At 40.1% G+C, this 14124-nt stretch overlaps 1 protein-coding gene and 1 long non-coding RNA gene across 4 annotated transcripts in view; one reads left to right on the plus strand and one right to left on the minus strand.

The window, feature by feature from the left end:
* SORCS3 (sortilin related VPS10 domain containing receptor 3) overlaps positions 1–14124 on the plus strand; it is a 593475-nt gene that overhangs the window by 423699 nt on the left and 155652 nt on the right. For all 3 annotated transcript variants that reach the window (XM_032313389.1, XM_032313390.1, XM_032313391.1), the window contains one exon: positions 239–303. In XM_032313389.1, the coding sequence (XP_032169280.1) occupies positions 239–303 (65 nt within the window). The remainder of the gene's footprint in view (positions 1–238; positions 304–14124) is intronic.
* Positions 3846–14124, minus strand: part of LOC116573322 — a 34415-nt gene continuing 24136 nt past the window's right edge. The window contains exons 5-6 of the long non-coding RNA XR_004278706.1: positions 4895–5041; positions 3846–4150 (exon numbers count right to left, since the gene is read on the minus strand). This is a non-coding gene — a long non-coding RNA (uncharacterized LOC116573322). The remainder of the gene's footprint in view (positions 4151–4894; positions 5042–14124) is intronic.

Consider the following 14124-nt stretch of genomic DNA (forward strand, 5'->3'; position numbering starts at 1 on the left):
TCTTTCATGGTTATTTTTTTTAGAGAGTCACCAACTCCCTGACACCATCCCAGGGCTCCTGAGTTGTGAGCATTACAGGTGACAGCTGTATCTGCCCGGCTCACCAGTGGCCATACTCTGTGGGTCCCCCCCTGGAGAAAGTGGCTTTCTGAGTAATAGTCAGCCCTGAATGCTTTCCCGCTTTTGCCATCTGCCATCCATGTGGTCACTGAGCTTCTGTGTCTCCTTCCTTCCCCAGGTCGGTGGCTGGATTGGATAAGGAAGCGGACCTGGTGCACATGGAGGTGCGGACCACCGATGGATGTGAGTGCTGAGGCCGTGGGTGAGGCCAGGGGAGAGCTGTGTGCAGGTCCCTCTCCTCCCCCAATTTGCATTTTAATGGCTTGAGAAGATGAAAAGCCCTGAGCTCCATTACTGCCAGATCCATCCTATTTCCCAGAGTAGGGGGAGAGGCCTCTGGTCCTGAGGGAGACGTTTCATTGAAATAAACCCTCAGGAATGAATTTTCTGGGGATGTGAGTTAATGTGATGAATTTTGAGGCTCCTGTTAGTAATTTCCTGGCATCTTCAGTGTAATTCGGATAGGAGTGTCCATAGCTCATCGTGGTACTTTGCATTCACACAACGAATTGCAGGGGCTGCTGGCTTTAAAAATGAACCTTACATATAGTCAAGCTTACCAGAAAAAGTCACTGGGAAATTTTTTTTCAAACTGTTTATTCATTCATTCCACAAATATGTATGGACAGACTACTGTGTACCAGGCATTGTTCTAGGCCCCAGAAATACAGTAGTGAGCAAACCTTTATTGTCCCTACAGACAAGCAGTAGAATCCCAGGATCTTGAACACATGACCCCTTTGTACATTGTTTACCTGTGTACTTCTGACTGAATTTTACTGATAGTATATCATTTTGCACTGCTTTAAGCAATTTATTCTTCCCAGAGTTGCTCATATTATTATAAGGCTCTTCCCTACCCAGGAAAAATCAGCTTAAAGTCAATTTAAACATACATGATATATGTGAAAATATATGATCTATATGAAATAGCTAAAAATATAATTAACATAGGTCAACAATAGAGCCAAATAATCTATAGAAATAGTAGTGATGGAGGAATGCAGCAGAATAGGCCTCTGCTTGGGAGTTGGGGTCTTGGGTTCTGTCACCCACTAGACATGGGGTCTGGGCAACTCCCTCTGATCTCTGTGCTAAATCCCTCCATTATTTGAGAATACTTAGCCTTGCCCTTCCCACCTCAGAGAGTTATAGGCTGACCAAGTAGAGGATATTATAGAAATTATAAAATGTAAAGATGTGAGAGAGTTCCGTTTTGACTTGGCTGTGGGTGATGGGGATTTTTCAGAATACTTTAAGTAAAACTACATATGCTTTGTCCATGAAAAATCTACTGGTTTTGATACCAAACACAGGTACCTGCCAGAAACATGCATTCTGGGGAATATTTCATTTGCTCTGTTTTTATTTCTAAAAGACTTAGAAGATAGTCATATTTGTTACTGTATGTCTGACATTCTGCTGAGTACTTGATTTTTGTCTTTTTCTGTACTCACTGTGTGAGTACATGTGTGTGCACGTGCGCGTGCGTGTTTTAATTGGTCTTATTTGGTTCTTGAATAAATGCAAGTCTCTGAAGCAGGCAAGAATGAGGGGTGGTCCACACTCTTAAAAATAGATTTTTTTTTTTTAACAGAAGAGCTATTTAAGGCTTAGGAAAATAGAAGCACCTGGCTGGTTTAGTCAGTTAGGTGTCTGACTCTTAATTTTGCCTCAGGCCTTGATCACAGGGACATGAGATCAAGTCCCACATCGGGCTCTGCACTCAGCCTGCAGTCTGCTTGAGATTCTCTCTCTCCCTCTCCCTCTACCCCTCCCACTTGTATGCATGTTCTCTCTCTCTCTCTCTCTCTCAAATAAATACATAAATCTTAAAAAAAAAAAAAGACTTAGGAAAATAATACCACATATTCAAATTCACTGGTCATAAGGGTAAAACTTGAGCCCAAAATTATATGCTCTGACTCTTACTGCTGTGAGAGAAACTGGGGGAAGCGTGAGATGTAAGGGTATGAAGGAACAAGCCAGGACAGCAGCAGGAGAGCAGATAGTCGCTCTCAGATGACCCACTGGCCAGTTTTTGGTATGATTTCTGCCTTGGCATTGCTTCCCATGTCAAACTTGTTTATGCCTTATATGTGATCTGTGCTGACTATAGCATTTTAGAGTTGGTAATACTTGATAGGATTGTCTGACCTCCTACCTGGTATAGGAATCTCTTCCCTGAAAACTTCTGACAGTCTGTCCTCAGGTTCCCTGGCTTCAGCCTTAATTAGACACATCCTTTTCTGCTGCTGGACAGCTCCCATGTTTTGTTTTATTAAGTTAATTTCTTACATTAAGCTTAATCCTATTTTCTGAAAGTTCTAGAATTCTGATCCAAATTTGGATAAGCCCTGTGGTGCAGGACTGCTGCAAAATTTTATGAGATTAAAAATGTAAAACACATAGAATAGTTTCTGGCCTATTGTCAAGAATCAAAGAAAGCAGACAGAACTAAAACAGGGATAAAAGTCATGTGCCACACCTAAGTTAAATTATAGTATATATGTTATGTTCCACTTTCTAGGTTTTTTTAAAATCAGAGATGCATAAATTTAGAGATGCATATAAGAAGACTGCATTAACCTGGAGACACTGTATTTTACATATCCTAATGAAATGCATGATGTCTTTCATTGGTGATATGTGGTGAGAGCTTTCTTACTTATAAACTCACACATACACACACGTCTTCATCTTTTAATCATCACAAAAAGGCATGGCATGTATTTTAATTCCTCCTTTTTTTCGGATATGGTAGTCTGAACTAAGATTTGCCCAAGTTCATGCAACTAGCAGTGACAGAATAAAAACAAAAACACAAAACTCTTAATACACTAGAAATAGAAGGGAACCTCCAACAAAAGATGTCTACCAAAGACCTACAATTATATTTAGTGATGATATACTGTATCCTTTCCATATAAGAAAAGGAAGAAGGAAGGATGTTTATTTAGTCTTACCACACATATTCAACATCATGCCAGAAGTCCTAGCCTGTGCAGTAAAGAAAAATGAAATGCAAATGCACTTCATATAGATTGCAAAGGAAAAATTAAAACTCTTCTTATCCTCATTGACGTAATTGCCTATGTAGAATATCCCAAGAAGTCTACAAAAATAAAAAACTCCTAAAACTAATAAGTAGGTTGAGCAAAGTGGCAAGAAACAACAAATTCAGTGGAGAAAGGATGTAATTTAACAAATGGTATCGAAAAAAATTGGACAGTCATATGGGGGGAAAGTGACTTCAACCTGTGATTCACAACTTATACAAATTTAACTAAAAAATAGATATTTCTAAATATAAAATATAAAATTATGAAACATATAAGAAAAAACATAAGAGAAAATCTCCACAGCCATGCGTTGGCATCAAGAGCAAAGTTGACAAAATAAAGAATTGATAAATGGACTTCATCCAAATTAAAAAAACATTTGCTCTGCTGAAGACACAGTGAAGACACTAGGAGAAAATATTTGCAGATTACATATTTAACAAGGGGCTTGTCTTGGAATGTATAAGGGACTTTCAAAACAGCAATAAGACACAACCAATTTTTTAAAAATAGGCAAAAGTTTGAAGAGACCACTTACCAAAGAGGATCCAAGAATGACAAATAAGCACATGAAATGATGTTCAACTTCATTAGATGTTAGGGAAATGGAAATTAAAACCATAGTGAGATATCATTACATACCTATTGGAACTGCTAAAATGACAAGACTGGTAATACCAAGTGCTGGTAAGGATGGAAAGCTCTTAGAGCTCTCATATATTCCTGGTGGGGATACAAAATAGAACAGTCACTCTGGCAAAACATTTTGGCAATTTCTTATAAAGTTACACAAACCTTATGATTCAGCAATCTCACTCCTGTGTATTTACCCTAGGGAAATGTTATAATCACACAAAAACCTGTACACACAAGTCTGTAGCAGACTTAATAATCACCCAAAACTGGAACAACCTAATCATCCTTAAATATCCTTGAATGGGTGGCTGGACAAGCAAGCTGTGATACATCTGTAAAAGAAAATAGATGAATTTCAGAGGCATTATACTGAGTGAAATACGCCAGTCTCAAAAGCTTACATACTGTATGATTTCATTGATATGATCATATGGAAAAGGCAAAAGTGTAGTGATGGAGAAATAGATCATTGGCTTCCCTGGTGAAAGGAGTATTTCCCAAGAAAGCAGCCTGAGGGGATTTTTCAGGATGATGTAAATATTTGGCATCCTGACTGTGATGGTCACATAAATCCATATATCTGGTAAAACTTAAGAACTGTACACCAAAAAAATTACTGTGTATAAATTGAAGGAAGTTTGTGTTAAAAAACAATACTAAAATAAATATTTAAGAAAAAAAGGAGGATGCATGACTGGCTTGGTTGAAAAAGCATGCAATTCTTGTTCCCTGGGTCATGAGTTCAAGCCCCATATTAGATATCAGAGTTATTTAAATAAATATTTTAAAATAATACTAAAATAACCTATAATGAGGAAAAACTAGAACATAGAGTTCTTGACTTTTTGTTCTGTAGAACTTCCTACCTTTTGGGGCACCTGGGTGGCTCAGTCGGTTAAGTGGCTGCCTTTAGCTCAGGTCCTGGGATCGAGCCCCACATTGGTCTCCCAAATCAGCAGGGAGTCTGCTTCTCCCTCTCTGTCTGTCTGCATCCCCCTCCCCCCGCTTGTGCTCTCTGTGTCAAATAATTAAAATCTTTAAGAAAAAAAAATTATATATAAAAAAGAACTTCCTACCTTTTTTACTTAGTCAATTAGTCTCTTGATCCATTTATTTCTTCTTTTATTCAACCAGTATTTATTTAAAATCTGCATATTCTGGTCCCTGAGGGGGAATAGAGGCGAATGTGATATTATCTTCACCTCATGGAGCTTGTAGACTGGCTGGGGAAACATAAGCATTTGAGTAATTCTAGCACAAGCTGACAGGAACATTCATAGAGTTGGACATATGTTCAGTTACAAATGGGAGTATGGCTAATAGTCTAAGAAAGTTGGGGGCACCTTCTCAGAAAGACAGAGTGATCTGGCACTTCAGGGATTATTAGTAGGAATTTATCATAACATTCTAGATAGAGAGGAGAGACTCACATTAGCTAAGAGTTCACCCATAAAGAGTGGTGTGTGCAAGGTTGTGAATTATGGTCAGTGGCTGTCAGAGATGGAGAGAGAAAAGGCCAGTACAGATACGCTGGGGTCGTCCCATGAAGGAATGGGTAGGTAATGTACTGAGCCAAGCACACGAATGCCATTTTTACTTTTATAATGAAATAGCTTTCATGTTACAATTATAATTTCTTAGCTGTGACCTTAGATATGGATTATACTAGACAGTCCCACGTGGTTGCTTCATGTTTCTTTCTCTCTGCCTCTTCTGTTTGTGTGTTTAATGTTTAAGCCGTAGCAGCTGACAGATGAAAAGCAAGCACCCATTTCAGCTTATTCAGAACACAGCTCTGAGAAGTTTCTCCCAACACTTCCCCTGCCTCTGTTGGGAGCACAAGGCGGCTTTGCTATGTTTCCCTAGTCCCCCATGCTGCCTAATTTGGCTTCTAACTCAGGAGTGGTGCTGGGAGAGACAGAAGGGCTGGCTTGTGCCTGATCTCCTTGACCCCGACAGGGGAAATGAACAATGAGAGAATGGCATCTTCGATGAGCCCAGATGGTATCCTGCACCCTGCTTCTTGGGGTTGGTGCATTGGTCAGAGAGACTTCTTAGTCATTCCCTAGCTCTGTGTCCAGGTCTTCTCTTCTCTGGTGACACCATGGTTGCTGAGATAGCTAGTGCTTTCTACTTGCCAGAGAGGCAGGTGGGCTGGAATGAGTACACTCTCCATGCCCTGGGAGAGGGTTGAAAGGTCCTCGACCAGGGGTGGGGGTTGGGGGCAGAGGGATGAAGAAGGCACCAGAGGCACTACATCCCTCCAGCTCTGTCTCCATGGGGACCATGTGTGCAATTTTTGTTTATCCTTTTGAGAAGCAGGGAGAAATGGTCTTTCAGATATTCACAGGCAAGCAAACTGGGAGAATAGAAATGTAGATCTCAATTTCAGGTTTTCCACCGAGAGGCTGTATTTCCAGGAAGCAATTAAAATTGTTGAGGTTCCTGATTCCTCATTGTAACATGAAACAGGATTAATACTTTATTCATTTTTCTTTCTAATTCCTTTATAGGATATTTACTCAGCATCTACTGGTTGCCCAGGGAATAAGAGGGAATAAGACCTGGTCTCTGCCCCCAAAGTCTGTATTCTAAAGACGGATGACCCAACAGTTCCTGGATAGCTGAGAGCCTTGTAATATTTACACACAGGACATGTTAGAAACTCACAGGAGAGGTTACTTCTTTATATATGATATATTTGAAGTCAGTTGAAACTTAGATTTTTATAGCCCTTTTGTTTTGTGATTCATGTGTTTAAAAGGAAAACTATTCTCTGAAAAAACTTAAATCAAAAGAATTAGTAGATGTTAGATAATTGTTACTTTCCATTCTCTGACTTTCCTTTGTTATTCTCCCTTTTTTCCGCCCCCATGTTGGAGAGCCTGTTCCTTAATCAGCCCCTTTCAGGCCATTTACCCCGTGTTCTGAATTTGCCAATTACTATTGAGCAAATTACCCTCAAAGGTGCCTTGAGCGATAAAATTCCATTCTCTGTTTCTTCTTGCAACACAGTTCGTGTAGCTGTTTCTCTCAGCTTCTAACATTCATAATCCTCTGGCAGCCTGGTTCCTGGATTCCTGGGATCCATCCCAAAGATTTGGGTTTAGAGGGTCTGCTGTGGGAGTCTGTGTTTTGTTAAGCACATCCGGACATGATTCTGATCCAGGTGGCCCATTCAGAAACACTGCTTTGAGGATCCCTGACCTCAGCTGGTGCTGGGATTACGCACAGCACAGTTCCATCCTCATAAGCATAAAACAGGAGCCTTGATGTTGGAGTCTGGAATTACCCTGTTGTGGAAAATGCATGGGCTCACAGGGCTGAGTGAGATGTGGAAAGTGCATGGGCTCACAGGGCTGAGTGAGAACACGCAAGTAGGGCAAACATGTCTTTCTTTGCCTTCTTTCTTTCCCTTTTGTCTCTCAAGACAAAATCACAATAAATCTTAACTCATTAGAAGTGCTTTCCAAGTCAAGATAACTTGCATGTGTCTAAAACCATGTTACTGGTTGGGGTGAGAGGGAAAGATTCATAAGTAGTAGTAGAAATGGTTTGAAACCTGTAAGAATGTTCAGAGAAGAGAAACAAGATATGACTATGAAACAACAAGTAAATGTTTACTCTCCGTAATTCCCAGAGTGAGAGAGGCATGTGGGCATTCATACATGTCATAGAAATGTGTGTTTCCTGTATATTCTCTCTCTCACATTCAGTCCAGTGAAATGGAGGACTTTCCCATGTGTAGAAGACAGCTTTGTCAAAGCCTAGCATTATTTATAATCATTGGAGAACTTACATGTGTATGCACCACACATGCACACACACACATACACAGAAGGTCCTGGGTATTGGCCTTTTACAGTATTGTTCTGGTGACTCCAAAATGCAAGCAGGACTGCAAACCACTACACTAGGTCTGAGCTTCCCTAAATGTAACATTTAATATATGGCCATCTGGAGAGCTTGTTAAAACACACATTCCATATTCTGACAAGCTCCCAGGTGCCACTGCTGGTCTGTGGGCCCCACTCCGATCAGCACTGTGCTGTGCTAAGCTGTGGGGGATATACTGATGAATAGGACATGATCAGGACTGAGAAGTGCACAGTGGAGGGGAGAGACAGAAAGATACACAGATTGTTATTATGCTTTAATGTGCTTAAAGCCACTGTTTGTTTGACTTAAGTCTCCTGAAGAAAGTGCTACAGGAAGCAAAAGGAAGGCTACCTCCCTGTTGAGGAGTGACCTTGGGCCACACAGAAGAGGCTGTGGTGAAACTCCCTCTCTGGATAGCAGTTGGATTTTCCCAGGAGGATGGTAGAAAAGGGGACAGGGACCTGTCCTGTCCAATGTAGCAGCCACATCATCACAGGGAGTTGCTGAGCACTTGAAACATGCTGTCTGGATTGAGATGTGTTGTGTATGCAAAACACACACCAGATTTCAAAGACATACTATGAATTCAAGGGTGGAAAATAACCCATTAATAGTTTTTATATTGATTATATGATGAAATCATATTTTGGCTATTTGGGGTTAAATAAACTGTGTTACAATTAATTTCACTCTTCTATTGACTTTGTAGGAACGATTATTTGTGACTCACATTGTATGTGTGTTGTACAGCCTTGTTCTAGGCTGGAGGGTCTGCTGGTGCCACAGGACAGAGGGTAGCTCTTCTGTACCATGTGTGACATTGAGCATCCTCTGTCAGCCTGGCTCCCACACACCAGAGAACAACCAGTGTTAAATTGGTCCCTGTTCTTGTTTTGATGTAGGAATTTCCACTCCAGCCCAGTCCTGTCCCTTCTTTATGGGAGTCAGACTTCCAGATTATGCTGAAGCCATTGAATTCTCTCTTGCCTTGGCAGGGCTTAAACAAGGCAAAGCCAGCCAGTTTGGTTAACAACAGTGTGAAACCCCATGCTGCCATGTAATTCAGGATTCAAATGACTTTTAATTCCATTGTCTTCTGGAAATCATTTTTCTCAGAATTTCCCTCATGAGTTCTCCTTACCACCCTCAATATACACTCAGACACAAGCATGTGCATGTGCACACACACACACACACACACACACACACACACACACGTACACCCTGCATCCTCCAACCAAAAAACAATTAGGTGTCACTAAAAAAGCATTGGCTTGGTGCCATAAGAGTTGAGCTAGAGAATTAACTCAGTTATTTAGAAGCTGTTTGACCTTGGAGAACTTTCTTAACTTTCTTTTTTTCTGTGATCCTTTGTCTTCCAGTGCTTTATATATTTGAAAAAAAAAATCCTAACAAATATAAGAAGTGTTTTTATTAGGTATTAGTTTTTTCATCAATGAGCTAACAAAGGTATTACTAGTAGAGTAAAATTTACAGTGAGGCATATCTCAGTTCAGTGAACAAAAGAGCAACAGTTAAGAGTGCCCAAGGGACTCCTCGGTGGCTCAGTCTGTTAAGTATCCAACTCTTGATTTCAGCTCAGGCCATGATCTCAGGGTGATGAGGTCAAGCTCTACCCTCAGTATGGAGTCTGCTGGAGATCTTCTGTCTTTTTTTGCCCCTGCTTGTGCTCTATTAATTAATTAATTAATTAATTAATTAGTAAGTAAATAAAATCTTTTTTAAAAAGTACCCCAGAATGCCAGGGGCTGCAATGTAAAGTAATGAGTTTTTCTTCATTATAAATTCTCAAACATAGACCATTTGGATGTATCATAAGGACACTATAATAAGTGAACCTGGATATAAACAGAAAGTTTTTGACATCCAGGCACCCTAGAAATTTCTAGAATCAAAATTTGGAGTACATATGCCACTATTTCTTGTCCTGGTGTCATCATCACCTGTCATTAATCCATCACTGCACTTTCTCACTGAGCTGAGATAAAGCCCAGCATTTCTTAACATACCCAGGGAGTCGTAAGTAATCAAATGGGTGTGGTGCACAAGGCAAAACTATTAATCTGCAGCCTAAACTTCGGGTTCTAGACACATAGAATATTGGCTTATAAAGAGATAGATATCAGAAGATAAAAGGATGGGGGAAGGAGCCTCCCAGTTCTTGTGTAGGAGCACAAAAACCTCCCATGCCAGGGAATGGGCATAGACTCACAGACCAGTAGTGGTAGGGAAAGGACTTTAGGGCAGTCCCCCAGACTGAAACCTGAAGGTACAAGGGCACGTGGGTGAACCAGGCAGCTGGTGGTTTTAGAAGCACAAAAGGCAGAGTCGTGCCTGGACCTGGAAGGATCTTGCTGCTGTGGTGGGGTGCAGAACCCAGTAAGATGCGGTTTTTAGCAGCACAGACAGAAGTAGAGACGGTGTGGCCTGGAGAGCTCAGTGAAGAGCAGACAGTGATCTCTCTATCTGGGACAGAGGGTTGGATATAGTCACTTCTGCTCTGACTGTTGGAAGAGACATGGAAAGCCACCAGGGAAAGCCAATGGAGGACAAAAGCCCACCAAAACTGGTTTTCACTGAGCCCATCTCCCCCCTGCCCCCCCTACCACCATGGGGGGCAGGGCAACTTGGCCAAACAAGGTTGCCTAAGTAACAGTGCAACAGGCACTTACCCAGAAGACAGGCTAGAAGAACAAGAGGTTGACGGTCTCTATAAAGTAGGTGCATCTTGCTTGGGTTGTGGTCAATAATATGTACTCTACATTGCCTCAACCACCCCTCAACAGAATGACTAAGAGGAGGAACCCCCAACAAAAGGAAGAACCAGAAAATGTGACCTCTGCCACAGAACTAATGAATACGGGTATAACCAAGATGTCAGAAATAGACTTCAGAATAACAATTATCAAGGTAATATCTAGGCTTGAGAAAAATATTAATGGCAATATGGCCATCTCTAAGGGCAGAAATGAGATCTAATCAGGCCAAATTTAAAAATGCTATGAATGAAATGCAATCTAAGCTGGATACTCTGATTGTCAGGATAAACAAGGCAGAAGAACAAATCAGTGAGCCAGAGAATAAGATGATAGAAAAGAAGGAAAGAGAGGTGGCATGGGAAAAACAAATTAAAAACCAAGGAATCCAACTGAGAGAGATTAGTGACTCAAGGAAACATTCCAATATCAAAACTATTAGGATCTCTGAGGGGGTGGAGAGAGAGGTCTAGAAGGTACATTTTAGCAAATTGTAGCTGAGAACTTCCATAATCTGGGGAAGGAAACAAACATTTATGTCCAAGAGGTAGAGAGGACCTCTCCCAAGATCAATGAGAACAGACCAATGCCAAGACATATAAGAGTACACTATGCTAATCTTTGATCCAAGGAAACATTCTTGAAAGCGGTGAGGGAGAAGAGATTTCTTACGTAGAGAGGGAAGAACATCAGAAAATTGTCAGACCTGTCCAGGATACTAAATGAGAGGAACATGCAGCCAAGGATACTTTATTCAGCAGGGCTCTCATTCAGAATGATGGAGTGACAAGGAGCTTCCAAGACTGGTAGAAACTGAAAGAATATGTGACCATGAAGCTGGCCCTGCAAGAAATATTAAGGGGGGTTCTACAAAAGGAGAAAGACTCAAGGGTGATACAGAAAAGAAATCAACAGAGACAATCTATAGAAACAAAGACTTCAAAGGCAACATCATGACAATAAAATTGTATCTTTCAATAATCACTCTCAATATGAATAACCTAAATGCTCCCATGAAATGGAACAGAGTTGAAGACTGGATAAGAAGACATGACCTATCCATATGCTGTTTATAAGAGACTCATTTTGAACCTAAAGATACATCCAGACTGAAAGTGAAGGTATAGAGGACCATTTTTCATGCTAACAGACCTCAAAAGAAAGCTGGGGTAGCAATTCTCATATCAGACAAATTAGATTTTAAGCTAAAGACTGTAGTTAGAGATACAGAAGGACACAATATCATTCTTAAAGGGTCCATACAATAAGAGGATCTAACATAGATGTAAACATAGAGCAGCCAACTACATAAGCCAACTGTTACCAAAATAAAGAGATATATTAATAATAATATGCTAATATGCTAGGTGACGTCAACACTCCACTCTTGGCAATAGGCAGATCATCTCAGCAGAAAATTAACGAAGAAAAGAGCTTTGAGACACTGGAGCAGATGGACTTCAGAGATATATACAGAACATTCCACCCTAAAACAACAGAATATTCATTCTTCTCATGTACACATGGAACTTTCTCCAGAATAGACCACATACTGGGTCACAAATCTGGTCTCAACCAATACCAAAAGATTGAGATTATTCCCTGCATATTCTCAGACCACAGTGCTTTGAAACTGGAGTTCAATCACAAGAAAAAGTATAGGAGAAATTCAAACACTTGGAAGCTAAAGACCATCCTGCTCAAGAATGTTTGTGTCAACCAGTAAGTCAAAGAAGAATTTAAAAATCATGGAAACCACTGAGAATGAAAACACACTGGTCCAAAAATCTATGGGATATGGCCAACGAGGTCCTATGGGGGGAAATACATAGACATCCGAAGCTCACTTAAAAGCCTAGAAAAATCCCAAGTACACAAACCATCTTTACACCTTAAAGAGCTGGAGAATCAACAACAAATTTAAGCCTCACTCATGCACAAAAAGGGAAATAATTTAGATTAGAGCAGAGATCAATGAATTAGAAACCAAAAATATAGTAGAACACATCATCAAAACTAGAGGCTGGTTCTTTGAAAGAATTGATAAGATCAATAAACCAGTGGCCAGACTTATCCAAAAGAAAAGAGAAAGGATCCAAACTGAAAAAATTATGAATGGAAGGAGAGAGATCACAACTAACACCAAAGAAATAGAAATACTTATTAGAGATTATTATCAACAACTATATGCCAGTAAATTAAGCAATCTAGAAGAAATGGATGCATTATTGTAAACCTATAAACTACCAAGACTGAAACAGGAAGAAATTGACAAACTGAATAGAGCAATAACCAGTAATGAGATTGAGGCAGTGATCAAAAACCTCCAAAAACCCCAAGAGTCCAGGGCCTGATGGATTCCCTGGGCAATTCTACTAAACAGGCAAAGAAGAAATAATACCTGTTCTCCTGAAGCTGTTTCAAAAAATAGAAACAGATGGGAAACTTCCAAACTCATTCTATGAGCCAGCATTACCTTGATCCCAAAACCAGGCAAAGACCCCATCTAAAAGGAGCATTTCAGACCAAAATCCCTGATGAACATGGATGCCAAAATTCTAACAAGATCCTAGCCAATAAGATCCAACAGTACATTAAAAGGATTATCCATCACGACTAGGTGGGATTTATCCCTGGGATGCAAGTGTGGTTCAACATTTGCAAATCAAGCAATGTGATAGGATAAATCAATAAGAGAAGAGAGAAGAACCACATGACCCTCTCAGTTGATGCAGAAAAAGCATTTGACAAAATACAGCATCCTTTCCTCATTATAACTCTTCAAAGTATAGGGATCAAGGGAACATTCTTCAACTTCATAAAATCCATCTATGAAAAACCCACAGCGAATATCATTCTCAATGGGAAAAGCTTCCCCATTAAGATCAGGATGACAAGATCAGATGAAAAGGATGCCCAGTCTCCCACTATTGTTCAACATAGTGATGGAAGTCTTAGCAACAGCAATCAGTCAAGAAAAAGAAATAAAATGTATTCAAATTGGCAACTAAGAAGTTAAACTCTCTCTCTCTTTGGAGATGACATGACACTTTATGTGGAAAACCCAAAAGTCTCCACTCCCCAAATTACTGGAACTCATACAGTAACTCAGTAATGTGGCAGGATACAAAATCAATGTACAGAAATCAGTACCTTTCCTACACACTAACAATGTAACTGTAGAAAGAGGAATTAGGGAATTGATTCCATTTACAATAGCACCAAAACCCGTAAGATTCCTTGGCGTAAACCTAACCAAAGAGGTAAAGGATCTATACTCTAGAAAATACAGAACACTTACGAAAGAAATTGAAGAGGATGCAAAAAGATGGAAAAACATTCCATGCTCATGGATTAGAAGAATACACATTTTCAAAGTGCTGGACCAAACAATCCTAAAATTTGTAAGGAGCAAGAAAAGACTGAATCACCAAGGAAATGCTGAAAAAGAAAAACAAAGCTGGGGCATCACGTTGCCTGATTTTAAGCTATATTACAAAGCTGTGATCACCAAGACAGCATGGTACTGGCACAACAAAAGACATAGATCAATGGAACAGAATAGAGAGCCCAAATATGAACACTCCTCAACGTTATGGTCAACTAATCTACAAATCGGGAAAAAATATCCAGTGGGAAAAAAGACAGTC

The sequence above is a fragment of the Mustela erminea genome, chromosome 14 (assembly GCF_009829155.1).
Source record: "Mustela erminea isolate mMusErm1 chromosome 14, mMusErm1.Pri, whole genome shotgun sequence".
Taxonomy (NCBI): Eukaryota; Metazoa; Chordata; class Mammalia; order Carnivora; family Mustelidae; genus Mustela; species Mustela erminea.